The 27,564-nt window shown below is 60.5% G+C and overlaps 1 protein-coding gene across 15 annotated transcripts in view; it reads right to left on the bottom strand.

The window, feature by feature from the left end:
- Nucleotides 1–23,621, bottom strand: part of RASA4B (RAS p21 protein activator 4B) — a 31,000-nt gene extending 7,379 nt beyond the window's left edge. For 4 of the 15 annotated variants that reach the window (XR_010836650.1, XR_010836648.1, XR_010836649.1 and 1 more), the window contains exons 1-21: nt 23,364–23,591; nt 18,649–18,705; nt 17,129–17,242; nt 16,569–16,630; nt 15,296–15,425; nt 13,354–13,435; nt 12,617–12,748; nt 12,277–12,368; nt 10,832–10,949; nt 10,431–10,581; nt 10,050–10,114; nt 9,617–9,729; nt 9,178–9,370; nt 8,812–8,949; nt 8,083–8,227; nt 7,685–7,854; nt 5,898–6,035; nt 4,611–4,746; nt 2,682–2,802; nt 1,294–1,358; nt 1,010–1,164 (exon numbers count right to left, since the gene is read on the bottom strand). Coding sequence is in view for 9 of the 15 variants with exons in the window: in XM_059038139.2 (XP_058894122.2) it covers nt 1,043–1,164; nt 1,294–1,358; nt 2,682–2,802; nt 4,611–4,746; nt 5,898–6,035; nt 7,685–7,854; nt 8,083–8,227; nt 8,812–8,949; nt 9,178–9,370; nt 9,617–9,729; nt 10,050–10,114; nt 10,431–10,581; nt 10,832–10,949; nt 12,277–12,368; nt 12,617–12,748; nt 13,354–13,435; nt 15,296–15,425; nt 16,569–16,630; nt 17,129–17,242; nt 18,649–18,705; nt 23,364–23,590 (2,571 nt within the window). In the remaining 6 variants the exon portion in view is untranslated. Of the gene's footprint in view, nt 1–520; nt 1,165–1,293; nt 2,543–2,681; nt 2,803–4,610; nt 4,747–5,897; nt 6,036–6,495; nt 6,800–7,684; nt 7,855–8,082; nt 8,228–8,811; nt 8,950–9,177; nt 9,371–9,616; nt 9,730–10,049; nt 10,115–10,430; nt 10,582–10,831; nt 10,950–12,276; nt 12,369–12,616; nt 12,749–13,353; nt 13,436–15,295; nt 15,426–16,568; nt 16,710–17,128; nt 17,243–18,648; nt 18,706–23,363 lie in introns of those variants that run through there. The other 11 variants (XM_067014058.1, XM_067014060.1, XM_067014059.1 and 8 more) reach the window with 9 other exon arrangements.
- Nucleotides 23,622–27,564: the final 3,943 nt, after the last annotated feature.

Genomic DNA, 27,564 nt, shown 5'->3' with positions numbered 1-27,564 from the left:
CCCAGGTCTGGGATTCACAGGTGAGGTTCTGAGCTTTGTTGAATGAGAGTTTTAAGAACATGCTGGAAGACCCTGTCCCTCCCCTGTTTTGTTCATTAGGTTGAAAGTTACTGTGTACCTAGGGATGGATTGGGAGGAGGGCGGGGAGGCGATGCCCAGAGGAAGCCTTGCTTGGGATGGGGGGCGTGGCATAAGGGCCACTGCCAGGGCCAGGCCACGTGGTTTGAGGTTCTGAACCTGCCCCCACTTGCAGTCTTCAGAACACGTGGAGGAAGGGCCTGTTTGGGGGCTGCCAGGAGGGGCCAGCTGGTGAGACCCATCAGGCTCTGTAGCCTGTGGGAGATGGAGGAGTGGGACCCAGGGGTGTGGCAGGGACAGCAGGCAGGCGGGAGGAGAAGGGAAGTCCCCAGGACGGGGGAAGCAGAGAGGGGCAGTGGGGGTGCACAGAGACTGTGCTGGTGGCCTGGTGCTCGGCCGCCCCCGCCAGCGGCTGACCCCCATCACGAGATCCTAGAGCCTCCACAGTCACGGCAGGTTTATTGTGGGCCACAGAGCATCGCGATGCTCTCCCAGGGGGCACAGCTGGGGCAGGAGGGGAGCAGGTGGGGTGGTGGCCGGGAGCAAAGGGGGTGCTGAGGTCCAGGCCTGGTCTCCTGGCCCCGTGTTCCCTCCTGCGCCTCTGGGTCCAAGAAGTATCAGTCCATCTGGGTGTGGGCCACCCTAGGGGGCGTTTCTGGCTGGGTCTGCCCTGGGCAGGAGAGGAGGGACCCTGCGGAGTCTGGGCTAGTGGCCGTGAGGCCTGTGTGGCTGGCAGGGAGCAGGGGCCCCCGAAGTCGCCTGGAGCTGTCAGGCGGGTGACGACGGGCCAAAGCCGTATCAGCTCTGCATTTCCGGACCCCCTGGGACCCTGGCTCCCCCAGCTCACTCAGCCCAGGAGAGACCCAGGCCGCGCACCCCAACGAGAGGGACCGAGGTGACAAGCTGAGAGTGCATGGGGGTCTCCCAGCACCTGGCGGGGCTCAGCGCGGAGTGTGGGGCGGCCTCACGTCTGCAGCTCCAGGACGCGGCTGGGCTCCAAGGGTGGGGAGTCAGCTGGGCTGGACCTATGGGCCTCACGGAGGTCCTGCAGTACCTGCAGCAGCTGGGCCAGTGGGTCCTCGGGGGCTGGAGGCAGATGCGGGATGAGGGCAGAGCAGGCAGGGCCGCGCCTGTCTGGAAGGCCGGAGGGCCCCTGGGAGGGAGGCCCCACCCACCCACCATCCCTGAAAGGGGGCTCAGGTGGGAAGCACCTACCTCCTCCGGGGCCCGTGAGCACAGGGCCTGCCTCTGGGCCCGCACTCAGCTGTCGGTGCTTCTCCCTGTGGGTGAGGACAGGATGTGAGGGCTTCTGGTGCCCTCGCCCAGAAGGCTGGGTGACCCAGGGTGGGCCTCCGGAGCTGGAGGGGGCTCCTGGGGGCAGGGGCTGTTTCAATGTACAGGAAGAAATGTGGAGCCAGGTGTCGGCCCCTGGTCACCTCTCGCTACCCCCGGTCCAGCCTCCTCCTCCGGTCCCCCCGCATCCTCCACCTCGGCAAGGGTGGATCAACGGAAGGCACTTTGGAAACCAAGCTTGAACTGTGTCACTTCTGTTTCAGAGGGCCCTTGGGGAGAGACTCAAGCAGGGCTTGAAAATCCCCTAGTGTTACCGGGCCACGGAATGAGTTTCATTCTCATGGGAACAGGAGACAGGGACATTTTAAGCACGGCTCCTCCCCGGGGTTCACCAAAGGTCCCCGGTCGCTCAGACCCAATCCTCTGCGCTTACACGGGGGGATGGTGAGCAGCCTTGCAGACCCTGTGCTTGAAGCTCCTTATTTAGGAATGCTACTGGCTCAGCCCTTTGACCATCTCCCTGACCTATTTCGGATAAAATAGATCAAACTCCTCCTCCTCAGTCGCCTTCCAGGCCCTAGGCGGTTGGTCTGATCCCTCACACCTCTGCTCTTGTGCTTATTCCACTTCTACTGTAAGAGGATAAACCTGTGTTGTTTAAGCCACCAAGCGTATGGTAATGTGCTACAGTAGCCACAGGAGATAAACCCTAGAAGAGCTGGTGAGGGAGCAAGGAGGACCCCTCCAGGCCCCGGGGACAGGGGTGTGGGAGAGAAAACTGCCCCCATTCGAACAGACTCAGGGAAGCAGTGCTCTTAGGAAGCGATGGATTGCTTTAAAATATCCCCATGCTGGACGCCCCCCACCAGAGATTCTGAGTCGGTGGGGTAGGGCCCAGGCACCCTGTTTTTAAAAAGCGTTCTGTGTTTTCTAAGCTGGAGCCAGGGCTGAGAACCACTGAATCAAGCAAGTTGGCTGCTTAATCAGGGCGATCGTGGCGCTCTGAGGGCACGAAGGGAGGGCCGGGCAGCCGGGGGCCACGGAGCAGCTACAGCCTGACCCTGGGCTTCCACAGCCCTTGGGACCTTCATCCGAAGATGAGCCAGCCTCATGCTGCAGAGATCCAGGTGCCCTCCCAGGTGCGGCTGCCATAGGCAGGAAGGTGCAGAGCCTGATTACGAGGGAAGAGACCAGCCACTGTGGAGGGGCCCTGAGCCCGAATCCTGGCTCCAGCCCCCGCCTGGCACATCCCGCGGGGCTGCCCAGGCTCTGCTGCCTGGGACTCGCCGCCCCTGCACAGGCCTCCTCACCGCAGTGTGGCCTCTACACCCAGCAGGTGCCGGTAGATGAGCTGAGCCTCCAGGTCATGGTCAAGAGGGTCATTCCACTCCTGCAGGGTCACCCGGGACCGCGTCTTGTCGCAACCCAGATCTGGGGGCAGAGAGAGGACAGAGTTACAGGCAGGCACCGTGAGCACTTATGTCCAACTTCCTGGAATGCAGATGGGGAAACCGAGGCCTAGAGAGGGCAAGGGATGCACTCAGGGGCCCCCAGGGCGGAGCTGGGCTGGGGGCACAGCCGGGAAGTCTGGCCCAGGGCCTGCCCGTGGCTCCCCACACTTCCAGGGGGCAGCCCCTCATCTCTCTCGGGTTCAGGTCCCGAGCCGTGACTGCAGGACGTGGGAGTTGTGCAGAATACAACTTAGGGAGCTGGGCCACTTTCTGGAAGATTCCTGGCTGGAAGGAAGCAGGGAGCAGCCTGGAAGTGTAAGATCATGGTGAGGGGAACCGGGGTTCTGTGCCTTGGAATGAGCCAGCCCTGCCACGTGCTGCTTTACAACCTTGGCAGAGACACCTGCATTTGCGAAGCCTCGGTTTCCTGCTCCACAAAATACGGCTGCCCAGCCCTGCCTCGTAGCGCCCTGGGGAGCCCCACTGCACCAATGACCAGGGTTCCTGTCACAAGGTTACAGCCAGAGGCCGCAGGGCAGGCCAACCAGCCAGGCACGCCCTCATAACAGGCTGCCGCTGCTCAACCTCAGAGCCAGGGCTGGGCTACAGCAGGCGGGCCAGCTTCCGAGGGCCTGGATCCCACCGGGCGCGAGGGTCGGCCTGGCCCGCAGGCCAGGAGCTCCAAGTGCTGAGTCTCCTCTGTGACTGGGGAGCAAGAATTTTGTAAAGCAGAGGGGGCTTCCCTGGTGGCGCAGTGGTTAAGAACCCGCCTGCCAATGCAGGGGACACGGCTTCGAGCCCTGGTCCGGGAAGATCCCACATGCCGTGGGGCGACAAAGCCCGTGCGCCACAACTGCTGAGCCCATGTGCCACAACTACAGAAGCCCACGCACCTAGAGCCCGTGCTCCACGACAAGAGGAGCCACCACAGTGAGAAGCCCGAGCAACGCGACGAAGAGCTCGCCGCAGCTAGAGAAAGCCTGCATGCAGCAACGAAGACCCGACGCAGCCAAAAATAAATAAATTTATCTTTAAAAAAATTTTGTAAAGCAGGTAGGGATAAGGAAGGAAGATCTTGAGCATTCTAGAACTTTACTGTCCAAGAGGTAGCCACTAGCCACATGAGGCCATTCATGTTAAAATTAATAGAAATTAAAATAAATTCAAAACTCAGTTCCTCGGCTGCACTAGCTACATCACAAGCGCTCAATAACCACACGTTCAGGGCTGGCACATGCACAGTATTGGCCAGTACAGATACACACCATTTCCATCATCACTGAAAGTTCTAGAAGAAGCTTCTCTCTGCCATCCCTCCAGTGCCCAAGGCCCAGGGTGCCCCCAACTCACAGCTCCAGTATCGGGCTGCCAGTGTGGAAATATGCCAATTAGGGGGCTGTCTTCAGCCCTCATTAGCAAGGAATTCCTAAAGTGTGTTCCTTGGAACACGGGTTCTGCAAGAAGCTCATTCACTGGGCCAGAAAAGTGGTCCCTGGCAAAGGAATTTGGGAAGTGCTGGGCTAAATGGTGTCAGATATGGGATTCTAACTCGTTTTCAGGCCTCCTCCAGGGCCTCTGCGGTACCCACATGCATCACACACATCAAGTGGTATTCCCCAAACCACCTGGTCACGGGACCCTTTCTGCCCAGAGCACCTGCGGGGCCTGGCTGGCCTCAGGTGAGTGCCCACAGGTGCCCAGGTAGCTCCCCGCCAGGCCAGCGAGGCAGGGCTCCAGGGGCCTGTCGGGGACAGACGCAGTGCCATGGGGCCCTGGCCTCCATCCCACCTGTCTTGTCCCTCTGGTGGCAGCAGCTCCACTTGTCCCCGCGGAAGACTCCAGGGTGGTAGGAGCCTAGCAGGCCGGTGTTGTTGATGCTGACCTTCCGCAGTGCAGACAGCCATTGGTTCAGCTCGTTCACACACTACAGGGGGCATGGGCACTGATGAGAGGTCACCTCCTCCGGGAAGCTCTCCATCCTTGAAGCTGCCCTATCTCTCAGGACTACACAGTCCCTGCTAGCCTGCTCGGCAGCTTTGGGTGAATTAGGAAAGGCTGCCCTTTCGCCAGACGGATGCAGCCCGCACCCAGCACATGGCCTGGTGAGCAGAGCGTGGGCTGGATTTCAGCCACCGCTGCCCCCTCGGCCATGCCCTTGCGCAGTCCACAACCTGCCAACTATATGTGGTGGCTCTGCTGTCACCATTTTTTCCCTGTGGCTCTAGACTCTGACCCAATAGGGAGTCCTTAGAGGTGGGGCCCGTGGGATGGGTCTGTGACCTCCCACCCCTGCGCCCAGGACAGTCACTCCGGGGAACAAAGCACGCCCCCTCCCACTTCACCTTCCTCCTTGCTCAATGCCCCTGCTCAAACGCTGCCTATCAGAGACCCTCCCTGAGCACCGCTCCTGCTGCACCCCCACTTTGTACCCTCCCTGTCTCTCTCAGTCTCCACTGGTTCCCGTTGGACGTTTAACATATTTATTTATGGGTCCATCTTCTCCCCTGGGATGGAAGCTCCACGAGGGCAAGGACGCTGTTTTGTCTGCCACTGTAACCCCACCACTTAGAATAGTGCCTGGAACCCAGAAGGTGCTCAATAAATATTTTTTAGATGAATGAATGAATGAGTGAATGAATGGATTAATACATGAACAGAGAAGAAAAGGACTTCAGAGTCTGCACCCAGAGTCACACACTCGCACAAGTGTGTGACTGTGATGTGTGGATACACACGCGCACACGCGCAGCAACTCAGATACTTGGAAATACAGTTTCCAAAAACATGCACAATGTGAAGCTTCAAGACATGGGGACACACCAGTCCACGCACCGGACCACGCCCAGACCTACGTGTGGGGGCCAAAGCAGGGCCACGCAGAGACATGGGCGTGGCCTCCCAGGCACCCAGACCCCAGGAGACACACATGCCGCACTCATATCAGATTTCACACCCCTGCTGTGCCTGATGCGGCGACAAGCAGGTGGGAGGCTCACTCGATCCTCACTGCAGCCCACCGATGCATTCTCCCACAGTACCCCTATTTGCAGGTGCCCCCCTCAGCATGGCGCACACCTTGCACTGCAGGTAGGCGGTCTGGGACCTGCCCGCGTCGTCCGTGTAGATGACCTGCATGACATGGGAGCTGCCGAAGCTCTTCTCCTCCACCTTTTCTGCTGCCCGGATGTGGGCAAGCTTGATGAGGGTGCTTTTCTGGGGGAGACGGGGAACAGGGGAAAGGAGGCTCAGGGTCCTATCCAGGGTCACTCCACTTCCTATCTCTGGGCCTCAGTCTCCCCTTCTGCAGCATCAGGGGTTGGTGTTGGGGATCCAGAGCGCCTACCCTCCCAGGAGCTACTCTGAGGGTGACCTCAGCCAGGACAGAGCGCAGACAGATGTGCCTGGCCTCTGTGGGCTCCCAGCAGTCCCGGGAGGTCTGAGCTTTAGCAAAGTGCCAGGAAACTCAGCTTTCCGGGCCTGGAAAGCACTGCCTGCTGTGGACCAGGCCCTGTGCCTTCGCAGTTATTTTCCCAACTCACCTTCGTTCTTCCAGGCCCTAAAAGTCACATCCCACCTCCCGGACCCTGCCGCACTCCTGCCATCATCGAACTTGATGAGATACAAATGGGACAGACAGAAGCTCTGGACCTAAAACATCCATGACCCTGAGGGACCCCCAACCTGCTAAAGCTGAATCTACGCTGCCAGCGCCCAGACGCTGTTCTCCTTGCTTCTGGAACTCACCAGGGCCCTTCAGCATCCGAATGACCAGTCCCCGCGGCCCTCAGGCATCCAAGCTCACCACCCCTGCTGGCCTCAGGGACAAGCAGAGAGGGGCAGTGCCATGTCTTGGGAGGAGTGGGGAGCCCTGGAGGGGAGCCCTGAGGACCCATGTCTGAGCCGTCTCTGGGCGGGGCTTCCCAAAGGATAGAAGGGACAGCCCAGAGGAGGATGTGAGGCGCGTACCGGGGTGTCTGCTGGAGAAGAGGCAGAAAGGAGGCAGTGGTGCGGGCGGTGCTGCACAGGGGGATACACGGGGGTGCCCAGAGGATGGCACGGCTCTGTGCCAAGGAGCGGAAAGCGGCCCAGAGCAGGGTGGGTAGCCAGGCTTTGCCCAGGGAACCCGAGGGCCAGGCAGCTGCCCAGAGTGAAAGAAGCTGGAAAGTGGGAGGCCTGGGCTGAGGGGTCACCTGAGCTCCTTCACGCCCTCTGCCTGCACCCCAAACTGCACAGGGCAGGTTGGGCATCCCTGGAGACCCTGGCTGACTGGGGGTTAGGTTGGCCCTGCTAGGGGGTCAACAGGTCCATCCAGGAAGTATGTGCTCCGCCCTTTTGGGGAGAAAAGTGCCCAGGAGAGGCCAGCTCAGGGGACGTAGTGTCTTCAGTAATACCATTGGTCTAGATCCTGCTCTGTGCCAGGCTCTGGACCCTTAGAGAGCTCATCTCATCTAATTCTCATCAACCTGGTAAGTAGGGGCCATTATCTCCAATTTACAGGCCAAAACACCAAGGCTCAGAGAGGTTGACATACTTCCCCTAGGTGCACAGGGCAGGAAGCCAGGATGCCTCTCAGCCGCTCTCTGTTTCCCTGAGCAACCAGTGCCCCATCTTCCTCATGCACCTGACCTAGAAGCCAGGGCTAGGCACAGTAGCCGCTGCCCACACCAGGACCCCCTGAACAGAGGACCTTCTTTCTCATGGGTCTTAAGTGACCTTGTGGCTGACACCAGGAGCCTGCATCTGTCTGGCTTTCTTCTCTGACCCCGGTGGACCCTGGGATGGGCTCCGAGGAAGCAATAGTTGCCTCCAGGGTGTTACAGGGCCCCTCAGAGCCCTACTTGCCCTCATCCTTCCTTACCCACCTTGGAGCTGGGTGTCTTGGCAAAGCTGAGGGCCTCCGTGGTGAGGGAGAAGTGGAGCTTCTTAAAGGAGGAGGACATGAGGGGGCCCTTGCCCCTGGTCCTGTGTATGAAGAGTGGCCCCTCCTTCACCAGCGGCGCCTGCAAGCTCAGGGCCCGCTGCAGGTCCAGCTCTATAGGCCAGGGAGGGAAGGCGACAAGTGAGCCCCCTGGAGGGGAAGGAGGGGCGGGCCGAGGGCGGGGCCGGGGGCGGAGCAAGCTTCAACAGCAGGCTGTGGGTGGAACTGAGAGGCACTGAATGGGGCGAGGCCATGGGGCGGGGGCGAGGCCATGGGGCAGGGGCGAGGCCATGGGGCGGGGGCGGGGCAAACGTGATGGGCGGGTGAGGGGGAAGCGCTCACCCTCTTTCTCCTGGATGTCTACCAACTTGGTGATGAAGTCCTTCAGCTGGGCCACGCCCTGGCGCACCGTGGGCTGCAGCGGTTCCATCCAAGCCTCCTTAGCCCTGGAAGCTGGTGTGTCCATGTTGCCCACGTTCTGGACCGCCTGGGGGTTGACAGCAAGAAAGGCCAGGCTCTGCTGGGTCAGAGGCCGGGCCACTGCCTCTCCCCCCACCCCCACCCAGTCTGTACTACTCCCATTGTAGACATGAAGGTTGAGATGGCACAGGCTCTGCTCACGGGCCTACTCTATCGCCACTGGGGGTCAGGGGTAAACGGATCACAGCTTGAGACCTTTCGGGGACTTAGAGTTGAGACTGCTTGGGCCCAACCTTCCTCTGCAGATTTAACAACAGATTCTGCTCCACTGGGTACCCTGGCCCCAACCTGGTGCCAAACACATAAAGTGCAGCCTGGGAGTGAGTAGATCTGGGGGTTAGAAGACTCCAATTCACCCCTGACAGGCTGTGAGGCCTTGGGCGACCTCCTGCTGTGGACCTGTTCCCTCATCCATGGCACTGGGTGACCATGAGAAAGCTCTGTAAACTGTGAAGTGCAGTCCCACATGAGGGTCCCAGTGGCCTGCCACAAGGCTTTCCTGGAGCCAGTGGGGAACACACGGCAGTCCAGGCAAGGACTCCTATTCAGCAGCCAGCTGGGCACCTCCCGCCAGTGTCCAGAGTCCCGGACCTTGGCCAGCAGGAGCAGGGTGCGGCTGGTGCGGGCGTCCGCGTGCCGCTCCCGCAGGTGGAAGAGCTTGGGCGCCATGATGGCAGGAGAGATGAAGCGCAGGCACAGGAAGCTGGTGACGGCGATGAAGGGCACGTTCTGGAGGGGTGCGCGAGCGTTGGGGGCTGGACTCCCCTAGGCCTGGGCTCTGACAGCTCCCTTCCCTTTGGCGCTGTCCCCACCTCTCCGCGTCACCTTCCCACCCCCGGCCCCGGCCCCGTCCTCGGCTTCTAACCATCAGGCCCTTCCTACCACATCTTGGGGCTCCACCACTTCTTTTCCCCCCACTTTCTCCCCTCCGCCCAGCCCCACCGGCAGAGGGCGCACCTCGTCCTCAGCGCCGGGGAAGCGCTCGCGCACGCGCCGGAAGAGCTGGCGGAAGGTGGCGCGGACTACGGCGGGGCATGCGCGAACCGAGCGACTGAGCGAGCTCAACAGCGCCCTCAAGTGGGCACGCAGCGTCTGGGCGCTCTGCTCCAGCACCTCAGCTTCGGTCTGCGGGCGGTGCAGCCCGGAGCACCTGAGTGAGCCCAGGGCAGACCCGCAGAAAGGTGGAGGTCAGCGCTTGCACTCATGACTCGGACAGGGGCACCCGGAGACAACAGGAGTAGAAAGACATCCGCCAAGACAGGGACACAGAGACCACGCCCAGGTGGGCAGTGCAGACGAAAGGTAGAACAGGCAGAAAAAGCACTAAACACACACTTGAAGAAAGGACCTGACCCCCCGCCCCCCACCGCGCCTTCAGGGATCACCCCGGCCTCACCCTACACCCTTGACCTCCACCTTGCTGGGGTCCAGCTCCACGTACTTCTTCTCCTCAAACACCCTGTCAATGATGGGGCCCAGGACGCCGTGCAGATACCGCATTCCAGCCACCTGGGGGCCACCGCGAGCCGCATTGGTCCCGTCTCCCACCTGCAGCTGCCCGCTGTCTTCCTCGCAGCTGGCCTCCCCGCCACCTCCGGCGTCTATCCACCCAGGACAGGGCCAGGCACACAGGGGAAGGAGGCTCAACAAACTGCAGCTATGTGAATGAATGAGTGAGTGAGTTGAGTGAGTGAATGAAATTCTTATCCTTAAAGGGCCTTGGACGGGAGACAGAAGAGTCAAGTTTAAGTTTCAGCTCTGTCTCTTAGCCTCTCTGAACCTCAGTCTCCTCATCTATAAAACAAAGACAACATACTATGCAAACTCACCTTCAGAAAAGACTCCATGGACTTGGAGGCCAGAGAATTGCTCCGAAACAGGGTGTTGGCCTCACCTACGAGCAGAGGTTCCCGTGGGTAGGGCTTTGGCAGATGGACAAGGCTTTGGGGAGGAGGATGGAGGACCTTGGGGCTGGGGGCTCTGTGCTGGACGCTCAGTAAAGCGCCTCCTGGCCACCTCCCAACCCAGCACCCCACCTCTGCCTTTTGCTCTTTCCTTTGCCTACTCATCTGACCCTTCTCCCTCCTTAATCGGACCCATCAGCCTCCTACAGGAGGACGCTGAGGTTTCTCTCCCCCCAGCATCCCTGGAGTCCTGGGCTCTCGTCCGCCACCATGCCCTCAGACGGGCCACTCCCTCCCAGGCCTCACTGGTGCGACCCAGCTCCAGCTGAAAGAGCAGGTCCAGGAAGTCTTTGGCCAGCCCCTGCCCCAGGAAGAGCTTGAGCAGAGTGGTGGCCACGTCCTGGCGGCACTCCGTGCTTGTCGTCTCCTCGATGAGTAGGATCAGCTGCCCTGGGCTCTGCGGGAGGCGGCAAGGAGAGGTGGGGCTGCAGGACGCACAGGGGAAGCCAAACCCTTCACTCTGAGGACCGCAGAGGACCATGGGGAAGGGTGGGGGAACTTTCCCAAGGGACGGAGGGGCCTCAGGCACTGGCTGGTTCCTTACCATCCTGACAACTCAGATCTCTGCTCTTCAGAGTGGGTTTAGGACAGGGAGGACACACCTACTGTCCCTGGACCCTCCCACCTTCCCCCAGGGGCCCCCTCACCTGGGTGCCCAGCTTCACCTCACGGCAGAGCAGCTGCACCAGGGGCTGGTAGCAGCCGGAGGGCAGCACCATCTCGTCCCGCAGCCGCACCTCCAGCTGCAAGGTGCCCAGGTTGCCCCTGGAACGGGCAGCCTGTGACCTCTCCAGCAGGGACCCAGGCTGCCCGGGGCCATGCCCACTTTCCCACCGCCTCCTCCCCCCTTTTCCCTGCGGTCTCTCCGCGCGTGCCCTCCACCTTGGTTCCCTGCACCGCCTCCCCTCCCATTTTTGCCCGGGCTGTTCTCTCTGTTTGGAAAGCTTTTCCTGCCTCCGTCCTCAGGGGAACTCCATCCGTCTTCAAGGCCTGGCTCCCCGCCACCTCTATACTCCTGTGGACTCCAGGCTTCACCCATGTGGACTCCCCAGCCTTGAGCCTGTCAACTGCCAGAGAATAGCTCCCGCGTGTATATATTTTACATTGGAAGCAAATCAAATCCCCAAGCTTCAAAACAACCTGCCAGGGGAAACTGAGGCTCAAACAGGGTAAGCACCTTGCCACATTAGACCTAACTTCCAAGCTCCCTTGCTCTGACCCTTCTAGGGGAGGCCGATGACCAAGGCTTGACAGTCTCTACGGCCCCCCGCTGCCCGCAGCACAGCACGGCTAAGTGACACGTGGCTTCTAGAAGCCATCAAGTCCGCCGTGGCTGGTTCTGTGGAAATGCCTTGGAGCTGGACACAGGCATGTGCCCAGCCCCTGCCCTGTTGAGGGTGGGGATGGGGGCGTCTGGGGCCTCCTGAGCTGTCTCTGGAGAGACAGAGCTGAAGCATCCGAGGTGGGGGACACTGCTGGTCCTCCACTTCCGGGCTAAGCAGTGGGCAAAGAGGCCAGAGGGCTTCCTTGATAGGGCTGCCAGATTTACCAAAATAAAAATACAAGACACTCAGATAAATTGAGTATTTTTAATATAAGTTTGTCTCAGATATTGGATGGACATACACTGAAAAATTATTCAAGGTGTATCTGAAATTCAGTTTTACTGAATATCCTGTATTTTTTCTGGTAATCCGATTCCTGGAAAATTGGGAGGAGCTATGGCTCAGGGACACTGACTCAGAGCTCTGGGGACTTGAACACTGGTCTAAGGTCTGCAGAGAAACCCTTAAAGGGAAAGTATCTGAAGGCTTGTTCTAGAATCTGCCAGAAGACAGAACGCAGGAGATGTGTATTGCCTTGGAGCTCTGAGGACAGGGCTGAGTCCAGAACTGTAAGAAGGGGCGAGAGGCAGGATCCGGCCAGATGGAGGAGGATGCTGGCCTGGTGCGCGAGGGCCACGAGAAACCTGGGGCGGCACCACCCAGCCCTGAGCAGCACACCTGTCTCCCTGCTGGCGCCAACGCTCTGCCTCCCGGGGCCCAGAGCGCGCCAGCCCTGTCAACCCTGCCACCGAGCCACAGGCACTCACTCTTCCCGCAGACTCTTGGACTGGTCGGGCTGCAGCCGGAACCAGCCCTCCTCCTGCTGGGCCGCCCGGAGTCTCTGGACATTGAACACCACCTGGGGGGGTGGGGCAGAGGCGTTATGGGTCGGGGGGCAACCTGGGGCTGGGATCCTCAGGTCTCTTCCTTGCCAACTACTGTGCTTTGAAGAGGGGGTACCTTCCGAGGGTCCCTGAGCCCCAGTGGCTGCTCTGGGGAGTGCCAGGGCTCCTGGGGATGGCCGGACAGGATGGCCGGGATGGAGGCCGGGCGGGACGGCCGGGATGGAGGCCGGGCGGCTGCGGCCTGAAGGGGCAGCGTGCTCACCTTGCCCAGGAAGTCATTGCGGCTGACAAGGTCCCAGTCCCAGGCCTCCACGCACAGCGCCTCCGCCACCCCCTCCTCCAGCTCGAATTCAAATGTCTCGTTCCAGCGTGGGTAGCGTGACTTCTTCACGATCTGCCCAGAAAGGTGTCAGTGGGGGGGGGGGGCTGACGCCATGCAGCTCCCCAGGCCCAGCCAAGGACAGACCCCCCCCACACCGCACCTTCCCCGCAGGGGCCCTGATGAAGCTTCCTCTCCTTGGTGTGGGCAGAGGCCCCGAAATAGCAGAGGTAAAAACTTCCTGTCCAAACCCCTACTTGGTTCTCAAGTGGGGAAATTGAGGCCCAGAGTGGGTAAGGCACTTGTCCAAGGCCACACAGCAAAATGGTAGCAGGTTGCTGAGAACCCAGGTAGCAGACTGAGAACCCAGGTCTCGACGCCCTCCCCGCCAGGACTGAGCTCACCACCCTGGCTGTTCCCCAGAGGTGAGAAAAGTCGCGTGGGCAGCTGTTGGACTTTGCAGATTAACCGCAGGTGGGCTGTCTCAGCCCATCTGGGCCAGGAGTGAAAGGCGACTGAGGCCACAGAAGCTGGCACCAGAAGGGCTTGGACCCACTGTGCACTTTCGGAGAGGTGGCCCCACTTTTCTGAGTCTCCTCTGTAAGACTGCAGGCCCAACCTGACCTCCCAGGTGATGGTGAAAAACCCCCTGCCCCCTCCCGGTCCCCCAGCCTCCTCACCGAGGTCTCCTGTGTCTGGCCCTTGTAGCGCACTCGGACAAAGGGGTCAGATGCACCATTCCGGTCCTTGGGGGCTAGGTCCCTGCGAGGGAGGAGAGCATCCACTTGTCACCAAGCGTCCCCTGGGCTAACACCCCACCACTGTGGGGTAACCCCACGCTGGGGTGGAAAGGCTGGGCTCATCCTGGGCCTGGCCAGCTGGGTGGCTGTCAGCTTTCCAGCCATTCCCACGGTGGTAACCCCATGGACCCCTGGGGTGGGGGCGTCCTCCAAGGCTCCTCTGCACCTCCTCTGGTGGGCGGGGCTCAGCCGTGGGAAAGCCCGGGCCAGGGGCGCCCCCCTCCCCCTCCCCCTTTCCAGGGCAAGGGCCACCTCCCTGAGCCTCGGTTTCCGCATCAGTAAAATGGAGACGATAATCCCTTGAATTGAGATGATGGGCTTCTAGAAGGCCTGTCCCCGCAATATCCTCCCTACTTGAGGGAGGCCTTGGTGAGCGGCCCCGACCACCATCCTGCCCTCTCTCCACAGACGGTCCTTTATGAAGCCCAAGGCTGGCTGCAGTGCCCCCAGCTTAGAACCCTCTGGAAGAACCACAAAGCCCAGCCCCGTTCCCTTCCCTGGAAATATTATTTTCTGCTCTTTTCCGTCTTTTCCATTTTATGCCTCTCGTGACTGCTTCTCTCTCCTCCTCAGAACTGTCTAATAAAATTCCAGAGTTTGGCCTTGAGAATCTGCCCAGAAAGATGAGGAGGAAATGTTCTGTCTGTTTCTGCCACAAAGGCAGCTCCTTACAGGGGTTGGAGCCAAGGAGCCTGGGGGACGAGTCCCCTCACACGCCAGACAGAGGGCTGACCGACCACTGTCCCCCACTCCCACCCAGGCACTTGCTGAGAGGAGGCCGGGCTGGCCCAGCCGTCATGTCCCCGACAGTCTGGGCAGCGTGTGTGCACGTGTGTGTGTGTGTGTGTGCGCGTGAGCGTGCGAGCGTGCGGGTTACAGAGAGCCCGGCCCGGGCGAGGCCGAGGAAGGAGGGAGTGGGTGAGCAGAGGCGTGGATGGCCCGCGAGGATGACAGAGCGTCAGGGATGTGACGGATTCTGCCCAAGGCCAGCCCTTTTCCAGCTGGCTATGCCTCTTCCACATCCCGGCCCCAGGACAGAAAATAAAGCCGGGGGAGCCACAGGCCTCAGGTTCAGGAGGGAGGTCTTCCTCCCAGAGTGGCCAGACACCCCGCGGCTCCTCCACAGGCGCCGGCCCGCCGGCATGGTCCTCCGAGGGACGGCAGGCGAGACTGGGGGCCACCGCCTGCTCCCAGCCCAGAGCCAGGCAAGGAGCCGGAGGAGGTGAGTTGGAGCCAGACAGGAAGGTGCTTCTCCTGGAGTGTGTGTGACCCACGCTCAGGCCCAGGTGGGAGTGGGGCCTGCAGCTAAAAATACCCTGGTAGGGGTGGGGGGTCCCCTGTCACAGGTGACAGGCCCATCTTCCCATCCAAGTCGCTGTTGCTACTGGGGAGAACCCCGCTCCTCCCATCTGGAGGTTTTCAGCAACTCTTCCCCCGCCCCCCACCCCACCGGGGACCCCCGCCCACCTCCCAAGTCGGGCCAAGTTCATATTGAAGTTAAAGCCAGGGGAAGCCCCGTCTTGGCACTGGGGCTGTATGATCAGGGTTCAGGGTCCCCCGTCATCCATCAGCCCCGCTGCTCTAGGACGCCTGAATTTCCATCATTAGAACATCGTGCCTTCCCCTAAGAGACACAGCCTCCTGGGCAGGGTCACCTGGGAAACGTCTTCAGGTCAGAGAAGCCGCCCCCGTGTGCCCAAGAGCCCGCTGTCCAGGGAGGAGGCGTGGGGTCAGGAGGTGGGGTCGGGGGAGAGGAGGCCCAGCATCCACAGTGGGTTTTTCTAGTTGTGTGGGGCCCACTGCCTAGTCTCCCAGGGCTCACCTGGCCTCCAGCACAGAGCAGCGCAGCCGGCAGGCCCGGGTCCCCTGCACCACTTCCAGCCGCAGGTGGATCTCGCCCTGCACCTCCTCATCAGGGTCGACCTCCGTCAGATGGGCCCATCCACTGAAACCTGAGGGGCCACGGCTCAGCCAGGGCCCTGGCCCTTCTCTCTCAGCCCCTCCAGGCACCACGGGCCTCTGCACAGTCCCCTCGGAAGCCTCTCAAGCTCCCGCGAGGCAGGGGCTGCTGTCCCCAGTGACAGATGGGGAAACTGAGGTTCAGAAGCTGAACAGCCGTGGTTAAAAGAGGTCAAAGGGCAAGTCCTCACTACTGGGCCATGCTGCATTCGGTGGCCCTGACCCTGACCCATCCTGGGACCGGCCTCTCTGCCTCCGTTTCCTCATCTTAAAACAGGGGGAGAGTGGCTCTCGCCCAGGAGTGCTGGGAGGAAGGCCTAAGCCCAGATGGGGGTGCGACGAGGGGATGGCATCATTAGGGCCACTGGCCCCCAACGGTCTGGCTGGGGCCACAGGCAGGACAGGCCTCAGGCCCGGCAGGGGCCAAGAGGCTCCGGGAGTCAGCAGACGCCCCTGCCCCCAGGCCTGCCCCAGCCTCACAGACAGGAGCAGGTGTGTGCCAGGAAGGCCCCTTGAGAGTCACAGGGGCTCCGGCCAGCAGAGCCTGAAGCATCTCAGAGCTCCTGGTCTGAACCTTCATTGGCAGGTAGGGAGTCAGTCCAGAGGAGGCAGCACCAGGTCACACGGTGAGGCTAGGGCAGGGCTGACCCCTCCAAACAATGTCAGCATCCCCAGAATCCTCCAAGGCGCTCCCCAGCCTAGCCCCGATCCAGGCCGACCCCTCAGACTTAGGACACTAGGACCCAGGCTGAGGGGACCCCGTGGGGTACAGAGCCAGCCAGATTGGGAGGAGGGGTTCCCACACCTTGCCCATGCAGCATAAAGAGGCCCCTTCCTCTGCCTGCAGAGGCCTCAGATCGCACCACTAGCAGCCCCTCTTTGCCCTGGGGGGATGTGGTCCCAGCTGAGGGCGGGGGCAGAAGGGAGCGCAGAGGCGGGGGTGCAGGAGTTGGAGAGGGCCACAGGCCCTTCTGGGGAGGGTAGGAATGGCTTTTCCTGAGCAGGGGGGCCTGAAGGAGCCCAGAAGAAGGGTCTCAGAATGGAGGATGGGCCGGGGACTGGGCAGGCCAGTGGGGGGACAGGGGAGGGAGGCCAGGGGAGGAGAAGCAGGAGTGGGCTCCCTCCCGGGATCTTACCCTTAGGGTGAGTAGCCAGGGTGTCCCTGGTCAGGCAGACCTTCCCGATGACGTCGTCCCGGCTGGAGGGTGGAGAGGGAGCCAGAGCTGGGCGGGGCTCGGTGCGGAGCCCAGGACCCCCTCCCAGGCAGTTCAGGGCCCCTGGCGGGAGCAAGGGAGACTAACACTCCAGTCACTTACGGGAGCCCACGGAGCCGGACCCATGACCCTTCTGTAGGCCCTCTCACGGGCACGGGATATGTTTCCGCCCGTGGACTGACACGCGTGCCCAGAAACACGCCAGGCTCTTCTCTCCGGGGGCCTGTTTCCTAGCTTGCATCCCCGTGCACACACAGCCCAGTGCACGTGCACACGCGTGATGTGGCGGGAGCACAGTGAACCCACACCCACATACACAGACACCGCACATCCAAACCCTGCCCCTTCCAGATCCCCCCGGGCTCCCCCGCCCTCCAGGCTGTAAAGAGGATGCCGTGAGCAGCAGTCCCAGCAGGGCAACGGGCCAGAGGGGGACGAGTGGTGGGGTCTGGGCCCCAGCTGAGGACCGGGGTCCCACCCACCTGAGGGCATCCTCGTCCATGACGTAGAAGGCCACCGAGTGGAAGGTGGGCAGCAGGTGCACCTGATACTCCTCGCCCCAGAAGGGGCACAGGCTCTTCCACACAGTGGCTGTCCTGCAAGAGAGGACCCTCAGCGCTTGCCTGGGCAGCCCGCAGGCCCCGGGCTGGGACGAGGCGGGGCTGTGTGGCTTGAGCCCACCTTTCCCCACATCTGCCTCCATTCCCGGGAAAAACTGCTCTGCTAGGTGATGATTCTTCCTGTCCCGGACCCACCGTCCATCACCAATCATCCCCTCCTGACCTTCCTCTCTGCCCCGGCTGGGGCACAGGCTGCGTCTATCAGGCCATTTTCCATTTGGGGAAACTGAGACCCGAGTTGGCAGTAGCTGGCCTCAGGTCACACAGCAGGACAGTGGCAGAGCCAGGACCAAAGCCTCCCCCTGGCTCCTGATGCTGAACAGACTTACTGAGGGTAGGGGCAGGGGGATGGCCAAGCCGACTCTGGAGACAGAGAGTCCTCCTGGGGGCCCTGAGAGCCAAGCTCTGGGTCCTGACCCACAGAGGTCCTGTATGGGCAAAGCCTCACCCAGTTCTGGCCGAACCACCCAGGACAGAACCTTCAACACATAGGGTTAGGCAGGGTATGTGCATGTGGGGAAGCTGAAACTCCCCCAAAGACCCAGATGAGGCTCAGGGGACCACCTTCAGCCCAGCCAGTTCCTGGACAGGTCACTTGACCTCTGGGGCCGTGGTTTCCCTGTCTGCTACTGAGACAATCAGAGCATGCATGTCTCCCCCCGTCACGGTGTCCATGCTCAGCAGAGAATCTGGAAAAAAGGCGTTTGCACTGAGAAGAACTGAGCCTGGCAGCCTTGGCTGTCAGTCAGCAGTGGACACCCAGATGGGCAGAAGAGCTGAGCGGCTTTGGCCATGAACTTTGAGGCAAAGGCCCGGGTGAGAGAGGGGACCAAACAGCAAAGACCCTGCCCAGAATCATGGAGCCCATGGAGAAAGGGATGCCCAGGGGAAGTGGCCCTTCTGGGCAAGTTAGTTCTTCTGTAAACGGGATGTGACGCTATTGTACGGAGCTCACTGGAAGTACTAAACGGGCTGGAAAAGGTTTCTCACGGGGCCTGGCACAGACCACATTCCCTAAGTGACAGCTGTTGTTACTAGTCATCATCAGCTGTCCCTTCTGTGGGTTGTAAAGAGCAACAGAGTCGGTGAGAGGCCCTTGGCTGAGCACTCAGCCCACGGTTAATAATCCCTCCATGGGCGTTAAGGGCAGTAATTAGCAAGACTAGTGGGTCTTTCTCACCTCCTAGCAGGCTGTTAGGGCCTGATGGGCTCCAGGGAATCAGATGCTCCAAGCCCTCGCCACACAAATTTCACACACACACACACACACACACACACACACACACACACACACCCGCCAGATGTGTGAGTCAGAACGGGCGGGGCGGGGGGGGGCAGCCCATCTCACTCACCCTCGGGTGGGGGCGGGGTGAGGGAGGTACCTTATGATGGGCTGGTTGTCCACCTTCACGATGCAGTAGGGGTCACTGCTGCCCGTGCTGCAAGAGACGGGCGGGAGGGGCTGACTGATGGGGTGGCCGGCCGTGGGCACCCCTCCTCCCTCCTCCAGGGGCTCCCAGTGACCCCAGGAAAAGGACAGTCAAGGCTGAGGCACCAGGTCCCGGGCTGGGACCCAAAGATTCCTCAGGCAGGAAAGTATGCCTCCACCCTCGGTCTGGGAGGGGGCTGGTGGCGCAAAGGCAGGATCGTGCACCAAGGCGCCCCTGCCCGCTGCTTCTCCAGCTCCGGAAAGGGTGCTTCTCCTTCCTGCCGCCTCCCACAGGCCCCCCACCCCTGCCCCACCCCAGCCAGGGAAGACAGAAACAACAGTCACAAAGGCCTACCCTCAAACAAGTCAGCCCCTCACTCTCTCCACTCCGACTCGGTTCCTCCTGTGCCTCCCGCCTGGACTGCCTTCCCACTCCTCCTAAGACCCCTCCTCGGTCCCCTTCACTAAGAGCCCTCTCCTGTCCCAGAGGCCCGGAGTAAGGGCTCCCCTGCCATCCCACCGCCAGCCCCCTCCCTGGCACATTTCCCTCCAACCCAGCACTGCTAGGGACGTACTGTCATCAGCTGCCTCCCCTACCTGTCTATGAGCTACCTGAGAGTGGGGACCGCTTCTGTGTTGACAGGGCACAAGTTGGGGTCCCGTGAGTGTTTGTTGGATGAATGGATGAATGAATGAACGAATGAATAAAACCATCGGCCTCAAGCTCCCAGCCATCTGGAAAAGACCGAATGGGCCAGGCAACCCAGGACGGCTTGGTTCCTCCTGTCACTGTTGGTGGGGAATTGATTCCCGGGGTTGAGGGCAGCCCCGGCCAGGCCCAGGGCCACTACCGGGCAAGAAGCGGGGGCGGCCTGTCTTCAGAAGTGCCCTTCAGGCCTGGCATCCTTAAAAAGGAAGTGTATTTGCATGTTGGAGATGGGGGAATTCCAAGCCTAGCTTCCCTTCTCAAAAGGGGATCTTCCAGCAGAGGAAGCTACTGGAGACAAACATCTCCAAAGGTTCTCCTGACACTGATGGGAAATGTTTCCTAAGACTTGGTCCCCGCCTCCCCGTAGAGTGGGACCTGTAATGCCAGCTCACAGGGTAGGTTCCCTGGGTCCCTGGCATGATGTGAGGCCCAGCCCGTGGGAGGTGTTTAGTAAATGTTAGCACTGCCCTGGACTCCTCCTCCTTCCGTCTGTAACCCTGTCCTCCATCATTCAAGAGCCCTGTCCTCCAGAGAGCCCCTTGGGAACATCCCAGCTTGCATCCCAACGCCTCCAAGCCAGGGGACTCCGGGCCTCAAGCAATCAGGGCCCCATGCACCGCGGGAGCTGGGCTGGGTGGCCAGGCCCAGGAGCTGCATGTGTAACCTGGAGCAAGGAGGGAGAGGTCAGGGTGGGCTGAGACCTCAGTGGCTGTCCCCCACCACAAGGCCTCCTCTGCCTCCTGGTCTGGGGCCTCCTGGCAGCCCCGGGGCCGAGGAATCTCTTGCTTTTCCCTGTAGGCCCAGCACCGCTCACTGCTCAGCTCAACGAATGAATCCCTACTGAACAGTGAGGTTTGGGGCTCCTGTTGCAGGCGAGGTCACTGGGGTGGGTAAAGGCCTGCGGGCAGGAACAGACCTAGTGTGCAGGGCGGCCATGAGCTGGGTGGCTGGATCAGAGGGCCGGAAGGGAGCAGTGTCAAGAGTGGGCTGAGGCCAGATTTAAGGACCTGAGCCCAGCTGTGGCCCCTGGCCAGCTGTTGGGACTTGGGCCTTCTGCCCTTGGGCTGGGCCCCTCTCCCACTTCTCTTTCTCCAAGCCACTCACCGCCACTGCTGGCCCAGGCTGGATCCTTGTGGGGCCTCTATATTTAGGGCCTTGGCAGTTTCCAGGCTGTGGAACGGGGAGGATCAGGGCAAACCCTGAAATAGTCCGGGGCCCGTCCCCAGGGCCACTGGGCGTGGGAGCCAGTGGGTCACTGGTCACCATGAGACTCAGCTCCTGTATGGCTGACGCAGGCACCCAAGGATGGGTGGGCAGAAACAGGTGGGCTCTGGAAGCTGTTGGTGATAGGGTGCACAGCTGTGCTCTGTGCCCTTAAGGGGACTAAAATCCCATGGGTGGAAGTGGCCAGGAGGCAGGTGGTCACTGTGTGATGACGTCCTTCTTCAGAACTGTCTCAGTCAAGATGGGTCACCATGAATGAAAGTGAACTCCCCGTCCTCAGAAGCATGCAAGTCCCAGCTGGAAGGGATGCTGCTCGAGAGCCAAGCTGGGGCCGATGAGGCCCAGTGGGGCAGGCTCACCACCCCCCGTGCCTCCAGCACTTGGGGAGGGTCTCCTGTGATCTCCAAACCCCCACCATGCCTGAGCCAAACGCTCTGCGTGGCATTTGCGAGGCTCGGTCCCCGCTGAGCACCGCCCCCCCCGGCAAGCTTGCAACCTGGGTCCAGCTAGGTTGGCCTGTCAGCAGCAGACTGGGTTTGAACCCTGACTTCTCCCTCTACTGGCTGTGTGGCCTTGGAAAAGGACTTCCCCATCCTGAGCCTCGGTTTCCCCATCTACAAATGGAGCATATCTACATTATAGGGTTAATAAGAGAATTAAATGGGGGGGTCCTGGACACATCTGAATCTCCCCTACCGTGGACCAGGCATCTCTTAAGGGACCCGGCCTGCCAAGACGAATGAGTCACGGTTCCTGCCCCCAGGGTCACGTGGTGCAGGCAGCCCACGAAGGAGCAATTGCTACCAAGGGCTTCGTCTTAACTCCAGCTGACCCAAAGTGCCGGAAGGCGTGGAACAGGGGCAAGGCAGAAGACTCACGCATGTGCAAAAGCAGGGCTGTGAAAGCCAGTAGCCTAAATGTGAGGGGCCGAGGTGGCGGAGGTTCGCAGCTGGATTTAAGAGATGGTTGACGGGTCAGAGCTGCGCACACCAGCCTCTATGCGGAAGGCAGCGGGAAGGAGGTTGGGGGAGGTGAGGAGGCCGGAGGGCAGGGCAAGGAAAGATTCTGGAGGCAGAACCCTCAGAACTTGGTGGCCCCTCCCCTGGGGATGGAGGCGCCTGGTGGAGTCCCTCAGCTGTGCAGAGGCAGGGCTGGGCAGGGAACCGGGCACCATGGCTCCCAGGTAGGCTGAGTCCACAGTTTCACCGCCCTAGGCTGGTGAAAGCCTAGAGTCAGGCACTAGGGCCAGCGCTGCAGGGATGGGGAGGGAGACAACAGATGGAGGGGCTGCTCCTCCCAGCCGCCACCAGCCAGAGGAGGCCAAGCTGACCTAGATACCAGTGCCCGCATGGGGCGTGCTTAGAGGCTGGGCCTGGAGGCTGAGACCCTTCTCAGAGCTCATCTGCCTTCCCACCTGAGAGACCACATTCCCAGCTCCCACCCCAGCTCCCCCCCACGCAGAGAAACCCACCTTGACCCGGCCCGCCCAGCACCCTCCCTCATCCATTGCCATGGCAACCGCTGAGCCTGGCCTCGCCAGGCCCAGGGGGCCTTGAACTGGAACTGCTCATGGCGCTGAGCGTGCTGGGAAACTCACGGGGGCCACTGTGCGCGTGAGGGAGATGCCCTTGCCCTGTCCTCCTGCACCCCATCCCCAGTCCACCACCTCTCTGCATCTGGGAGCCCTCTGAGGAGCCCGGGGGTGGGGAGGCTGCCAGACTTTGGACCATATGCTGCCTCCGGGCTCCCCCGCCCCCGCCCCCTCCTCTAGGCAGCCAGGCCCACTCTTATCTGACAGGGATTCCCACCTCCAGTTTACAGCAGGGAAAGTGAGGCTTTGGGGACAGTGAGCTGCCTAAGGCTCATACAAGGGAGCCAGTGATGGCATCGGACTGCTCAGCTCTGGCACCTATTGAGGAGGGTGGGACAGGGGCTTCGGAAACCTCCTCAAATCTGGCCAGGGGCCAGGGAAGGTCCTAGGTGTCAGTGCTTGTTAGGAGCCCTAGACTCAAGACCTTGCTCCGCCACTTGGAGCCAGCGTTTCACGTCTCTGAGCCTCGGTTTCCACATCTGTAAAATGGAATGGTGAGAACGACCTTGCTGGGTGGTTGTGAGGATTAAAGGCAATGGCTCAGGTAAAGCCGAGGGTACAAGAGCAGCTACTACACAGCCACCCCATCCTGCACCGGTCCCAGCCTCCTGACCTAAGGTCCACTCCTCAGGCCAGCCTCTCCCTTCCCAAATGCACAGCAGGAAGCCCCAGGACAGCCCCTGGGCCACATGGTGTTTCCCGTGCACTCCCAGGTACTAAGGGTTCCAGAACTACTGAGGAAGAACCCTCGTTTCTAGGGGGGCACCTCACACCCTCCAGCCACACCCCGCCCCCCCCCCCGCGCCGGCAGTGCATGGAGACAACTCCTTTTCGATGTCTCCCCCACGCCCAGCTCCTGTCCTATCAAAGCCCCTTCTCTCGAGCGGCCGTTCTCTCCCTCCCTATTCACTAAGGTCCCTTACAGATCCCCGCCCCCTCCCCAGACCCCGGCCCTTCCCTGTCACCCCCTGTCCGGTGCACTGTCCCCATTTCCCTGCCAGTCTCCCACTGCAGCCACACTCGCCACACCCTCACCACTGCTCTACTTGTGGGCGGGCCGTGTGGACCCCAGAAAGGTCAGGCAGGCATAAGGGGCAGCGCCCCTCCCCGGAAAGTTGGGGTTCCCTCCTCCGGCCGTGCTCACATGTCCTTGGCGGGCAGGTTCTTCCCCTCCACGATGCGGATGAACAGCGAGCTGCGCTTGGCCATCGTGGGTGCGCGACGCGGGGTCCTGGCCCGAGTGGAGGAGCCGGACGCCAGGGTCCTGGGCAGCGCCGGCTGTCGGGCGGGCGCTGGACTGGGCGCAGGCGGGGCGGGCCCTGCTGGGCCTGGTAGGTAAGCGCGGGGGCGGAGGACTCGTTCCCACTTCATTCACCCCGCCACCGCCCTATGTGAGGAGGGACACAGCGCCCAGGCGGACCAATCGGAAGCCGGATCTCCCCGGGGTGGGCGGGGCCTGCCCGAGCCAAGGCGCTCATTGGGCACCTGGGGCGGTTTAGGGGAGGGGCCTGCGCTGAGGGGTTGGGGAGCGCAGGCTGGAGCTGAGGGGCGATGGGCTCCCGTCTAGTCTAGTGGAGCCGTAGGGCCCCCGGTGACTTGCGCCACGGGTCCTTGTGGGCGGCGGGCGTGGTCCGAGTGCCTGTACCCAGGCGCTCAAGGGCTGTGGGCCCGAGTGTGCTCTGGGAGGCGTGAGCAAGTGCGGGGATGCGCGGGTGGGGTCGTGAGAGGAGGATAGCCCTGGCCACCCGAGGCCGACGCTTGGAGGCCCTGCAAAGGTGTAAACTGAATGGATGAATAATCGGATGAACGTAGTAAACAATAGGAGTGTTTGTGTTAGAGTTGCGTGGACCCAGAAGGAGGTGAAGCAGGACAGCTCAGATTTGGGGGATCCAGAGGTGCGGGGGCCAGTCTGAAAGACCTGGATGATTTGGGTGAACCTGTTTGCGAGGAGGGAGCTTTCGCAGTCGTCACCTCATTTACGGCTTTTACATCCCCTCAGTGGGAACCTGGATGAGGCGCTCAGGTTCACAGAGGGGAAATTACTTGCTGGAGGTCACACAGCTGTCCCCTGGCAGGGCTAGGCCTGGCTTCCCCAGAACTCCGTGACTGAGGGCCTTTCCACAGGGGGCACGAGCTTTCTCCCAGACTGGGTGTCTAGAGCCGAGTTTCTAGAAATGTCCCTCTTCCCAGATCTAGCGGTCACAGTCCGGGGCTGACACAGCAGCAACTGGCCCTGGACAGCCGGATCCTGGTGAAGGTATTGCCCCAAGCATGACTGCAGACTTGGGTCCCAGCCCCAGCCCCACTACTCCCTTGCTGGGTGACGCTGGGTGGCTCCCTGAACCTCTCCGAGCTGGTTCCATTTCATCACCTGCAAAGAGGGAGCAGTGACACCTGCCCCAAACACCCAGGACACACTTCATGTCGGGGTGCCTAGCAGGTTCTATTTCCTGTCACATTTTGTTTTCTTTTACTGTTTTGTTATTTATACACTACATGCATGCTTTGCCAAATTCAGAAGGTATTGAAGGTTTACAATGCCTTCAGTGAAAAGTCAGTCTCTCTTCTCTCCCAGCCACTTCTGCTGCCCTGAGGCAGCCACTATTCCTGATCCCTGTGCACCCTTCTGGACACAGGCTCTGCCTACAGTGCATCAGCAGACATGTGGGGTTGTTGTTTTTTTTTTTTCTTTCATACACAAATAGTAGCTTAGTGGTTACACTGAGAGTTTCACTTATTTTATCTTGGAGAGCCGTGCACATATGTATGCAAAAAACACCCTTGTTCTCTTTGCCGCTTACTCAGTTTTCTGTGGTGTGGAGGTACCATCCGTCATCTCTTTGATGTCCCCTGTTAGTGGATGAGCAGGTGGCCGCCATCATTTGCTTTCACCGAACAATAGCATGGCTCACACGTCATTTTGCACGTGAGCAAATGTAACCAAAGATAAATTCCTAGAAATGGAATCCCTAGGTCAGAAGATGTGTGGGCAGGACTTCCGTAGGATGTGCCAAATTTCCTGCTGCAGTGGTTTCAGTGTACACAGACATCAACATGCAGGAGAGTGCCAGCTCCCCTGTGTCCTCGCTAGCACGCTAATTATCAATCTGTGATCTTTGGCTAAGTGATCGGTAGGAAAACAATGGTTTCTCAGCGTACTTAGGGTTATTTTTTTCAGGTTGTTTATCAAGGCCCTTATCAGTCATCCTTAGCTACTGAGATTTGCCCCCTCTGCCTGTTCATCCTTCAGGCATGTACCCCCATCCCTGGGTTTGGGCGAAGCCCCCTGGGGAGTGAGAAGACGTTTGTTGGCTTCTTGGTAAATTTGGGGCTCACTCCCCACCACCGTGGGCTGTTCTCCCCAGAGCCTTCAGCCTAGTCAGCTCCAAGCCAGGCTCCCCTATCCCACTATGAATTCTAGACCCACGCTGACCTGGTCATGGTCCCCCAGAAACCTCCACTTTGTCACGAGCCCTTCTGGAGTACAGCTTCCAGAGTGGAGCTGGGCCTCCCTTCTGTGTTCTTGCTCCACAGAGCGGACATGAACAGATCAAACCCTCCCTTCTTCTGGGCACTAGATCGTTAATGATGCTACCCACAATCCCCTTAGCTTTTGGAGGCCACACTTCCCAGATTTCTGGTTCGAAACAACAGAAACCAGTTCTGACTAATTTAAATAGAAAGGGGATCATTAGAGGCTATCGAGTGTGCCATGGATTCTCCCGGAGAGCCAGAGAACCAGGCCCAAAGGCCACACCCAGCCAGGGACAACGCCCCAAATCACACGCCAGAAGCGGCTTGGTGCGGACACCCCCACTGACGCCCTGGCCAGACCCCTCATCTCATGCCGACTCTGGACACCAGGTGCTGCCACCACAACTGTTACCCAGCCGCACCCCCTGCATCCCCACGAAGCTGGGAAAGCTGAGGCAGCATTGTCAGCCTCTGTGCAGGGAGGGGCCTGCCTCCGAAGATGGGGTGGGGGGAGGTAGGAAGGCCCTGGACAGAGGAAGGGAGTTCAGGTGCTGGGCATCCCAAAGGGAGACAGTAGTCGCTGCAGGGTCTTGAACTTCTCCGTGCTGCACCCCAGATGACATCCCTTTAGCACCCACTAGATGCCACCTGGACTCTGGTTTTCTCATTCGGTTCTCATGACAGCCTATGAGTAGGTGCCATCATCCCTTTTTCCCGGTGGTTCCCGGGGTGCCCGGCACCCTGCATCACTCCGCTTCAGAAGAAAGGGAGGGGGCTCCGTGGGGGCTGCCGGGAGGGCCTCAGGCTGCTGCTCGCCCTGACCCCACCCCCACTGACATGCGAGGCCCTTTCCTCTGCGCCGCCCGGCCCCTGGCCCAGTACCCTCAGAGCACAGGGAATCCTGGGGCAGAATGGGGTCTACCCAGAGGATTCAGCCAGGGAGGCAAGCCGAGCTTCCAGCACTTGCCCAGAAACCAGTCTCTGGGGAGGGGGTGAGTCAGAGACCGGGACGGGGAGGGGAGCTCAGCCTGGCTCCACCATCAGTCCAGACCCTCCATCTATGGGGGGGGGCTACAGAGGGGATCCCTTTCCTAAGCAGACCACTGCTCTCATTTCCTATTTCCCTCATTCATTCATTCAGCGAGAGTCAGTCATCTGCTTATGTAGTCAGCATTCAAGGACTGGTGCTGGGTGCTGGGGATCCATGGGAAAACCAACTGCCCTCAAGAGGTTCACAGTCAAAGGGAAGAGATGGATGTCGAAGGGCAGGTAAGTGCTACGGCAGAGAAACGAATGAGGAATAGAGAGGAGGGAGGGGGCCCAGGATCTTCAAAGAGGAAGTGACATTTGAGCTGGCTTTCAAAGGATGCACAGGTGTGCACGGTGTGGTCCAGGTGCGAAGGGGATGCTCCCAGGGGAGGGGGCAGCCTGGGCAAAGGTATGGGGAGTGATGAAGGCTGGGGTGTTCTGGAAACATCCAAGAGGGAGGTGTCAGAGGCCTCTGGTACCTGAGCCTGCAAGGGCAGATGAGAACCAGCCAACGAAGGGTCTTGACCGCTGGGAGGGAGCTCGGATGTTCTCCTGGGCAGGGTCTGGAGCAAAAGAGGGACGTGGATGGACTTGGGTGCTGGAGATTCAGTGGGTTGACATTTTGAAATGTTAGCGTGTGGGTCTCCTTCCCACCCTGAACTTCCTGTGCCCCTAACCCGTGTCCTTGGAATCGAATATCCCTGCCCACATATTTTTAGGGACCTACAAAATGTTTCGATTTCTTTTAGAATCAGAAGGAAGAACGAATAGGAATGAATATGTAACAATGAATCCAGCCTGGATTGCATCCACCTCTATAGCAAAGTGGTCGTGAAATATAA

This window comes from Kogia breviceps, chromosome 14 (genome assembly GCF_026419965.1).
Source record: "Kogia breviceps isolate mKogBre1 chromosome 14, mKogBre1 haplotype 1, whole genome shotgun sequence".
Classification (NCBI taxonomy): Eukaryota; Metazoa; Chordata; class Mammalia; order Artiodactyla; family Physeteridae; genus Kogia; species Kogia breviceps.
Note: the sequence above shows the minus strand (reverse complement) of the source record. Positions and strands in the feature narration are given on the sequence as shown.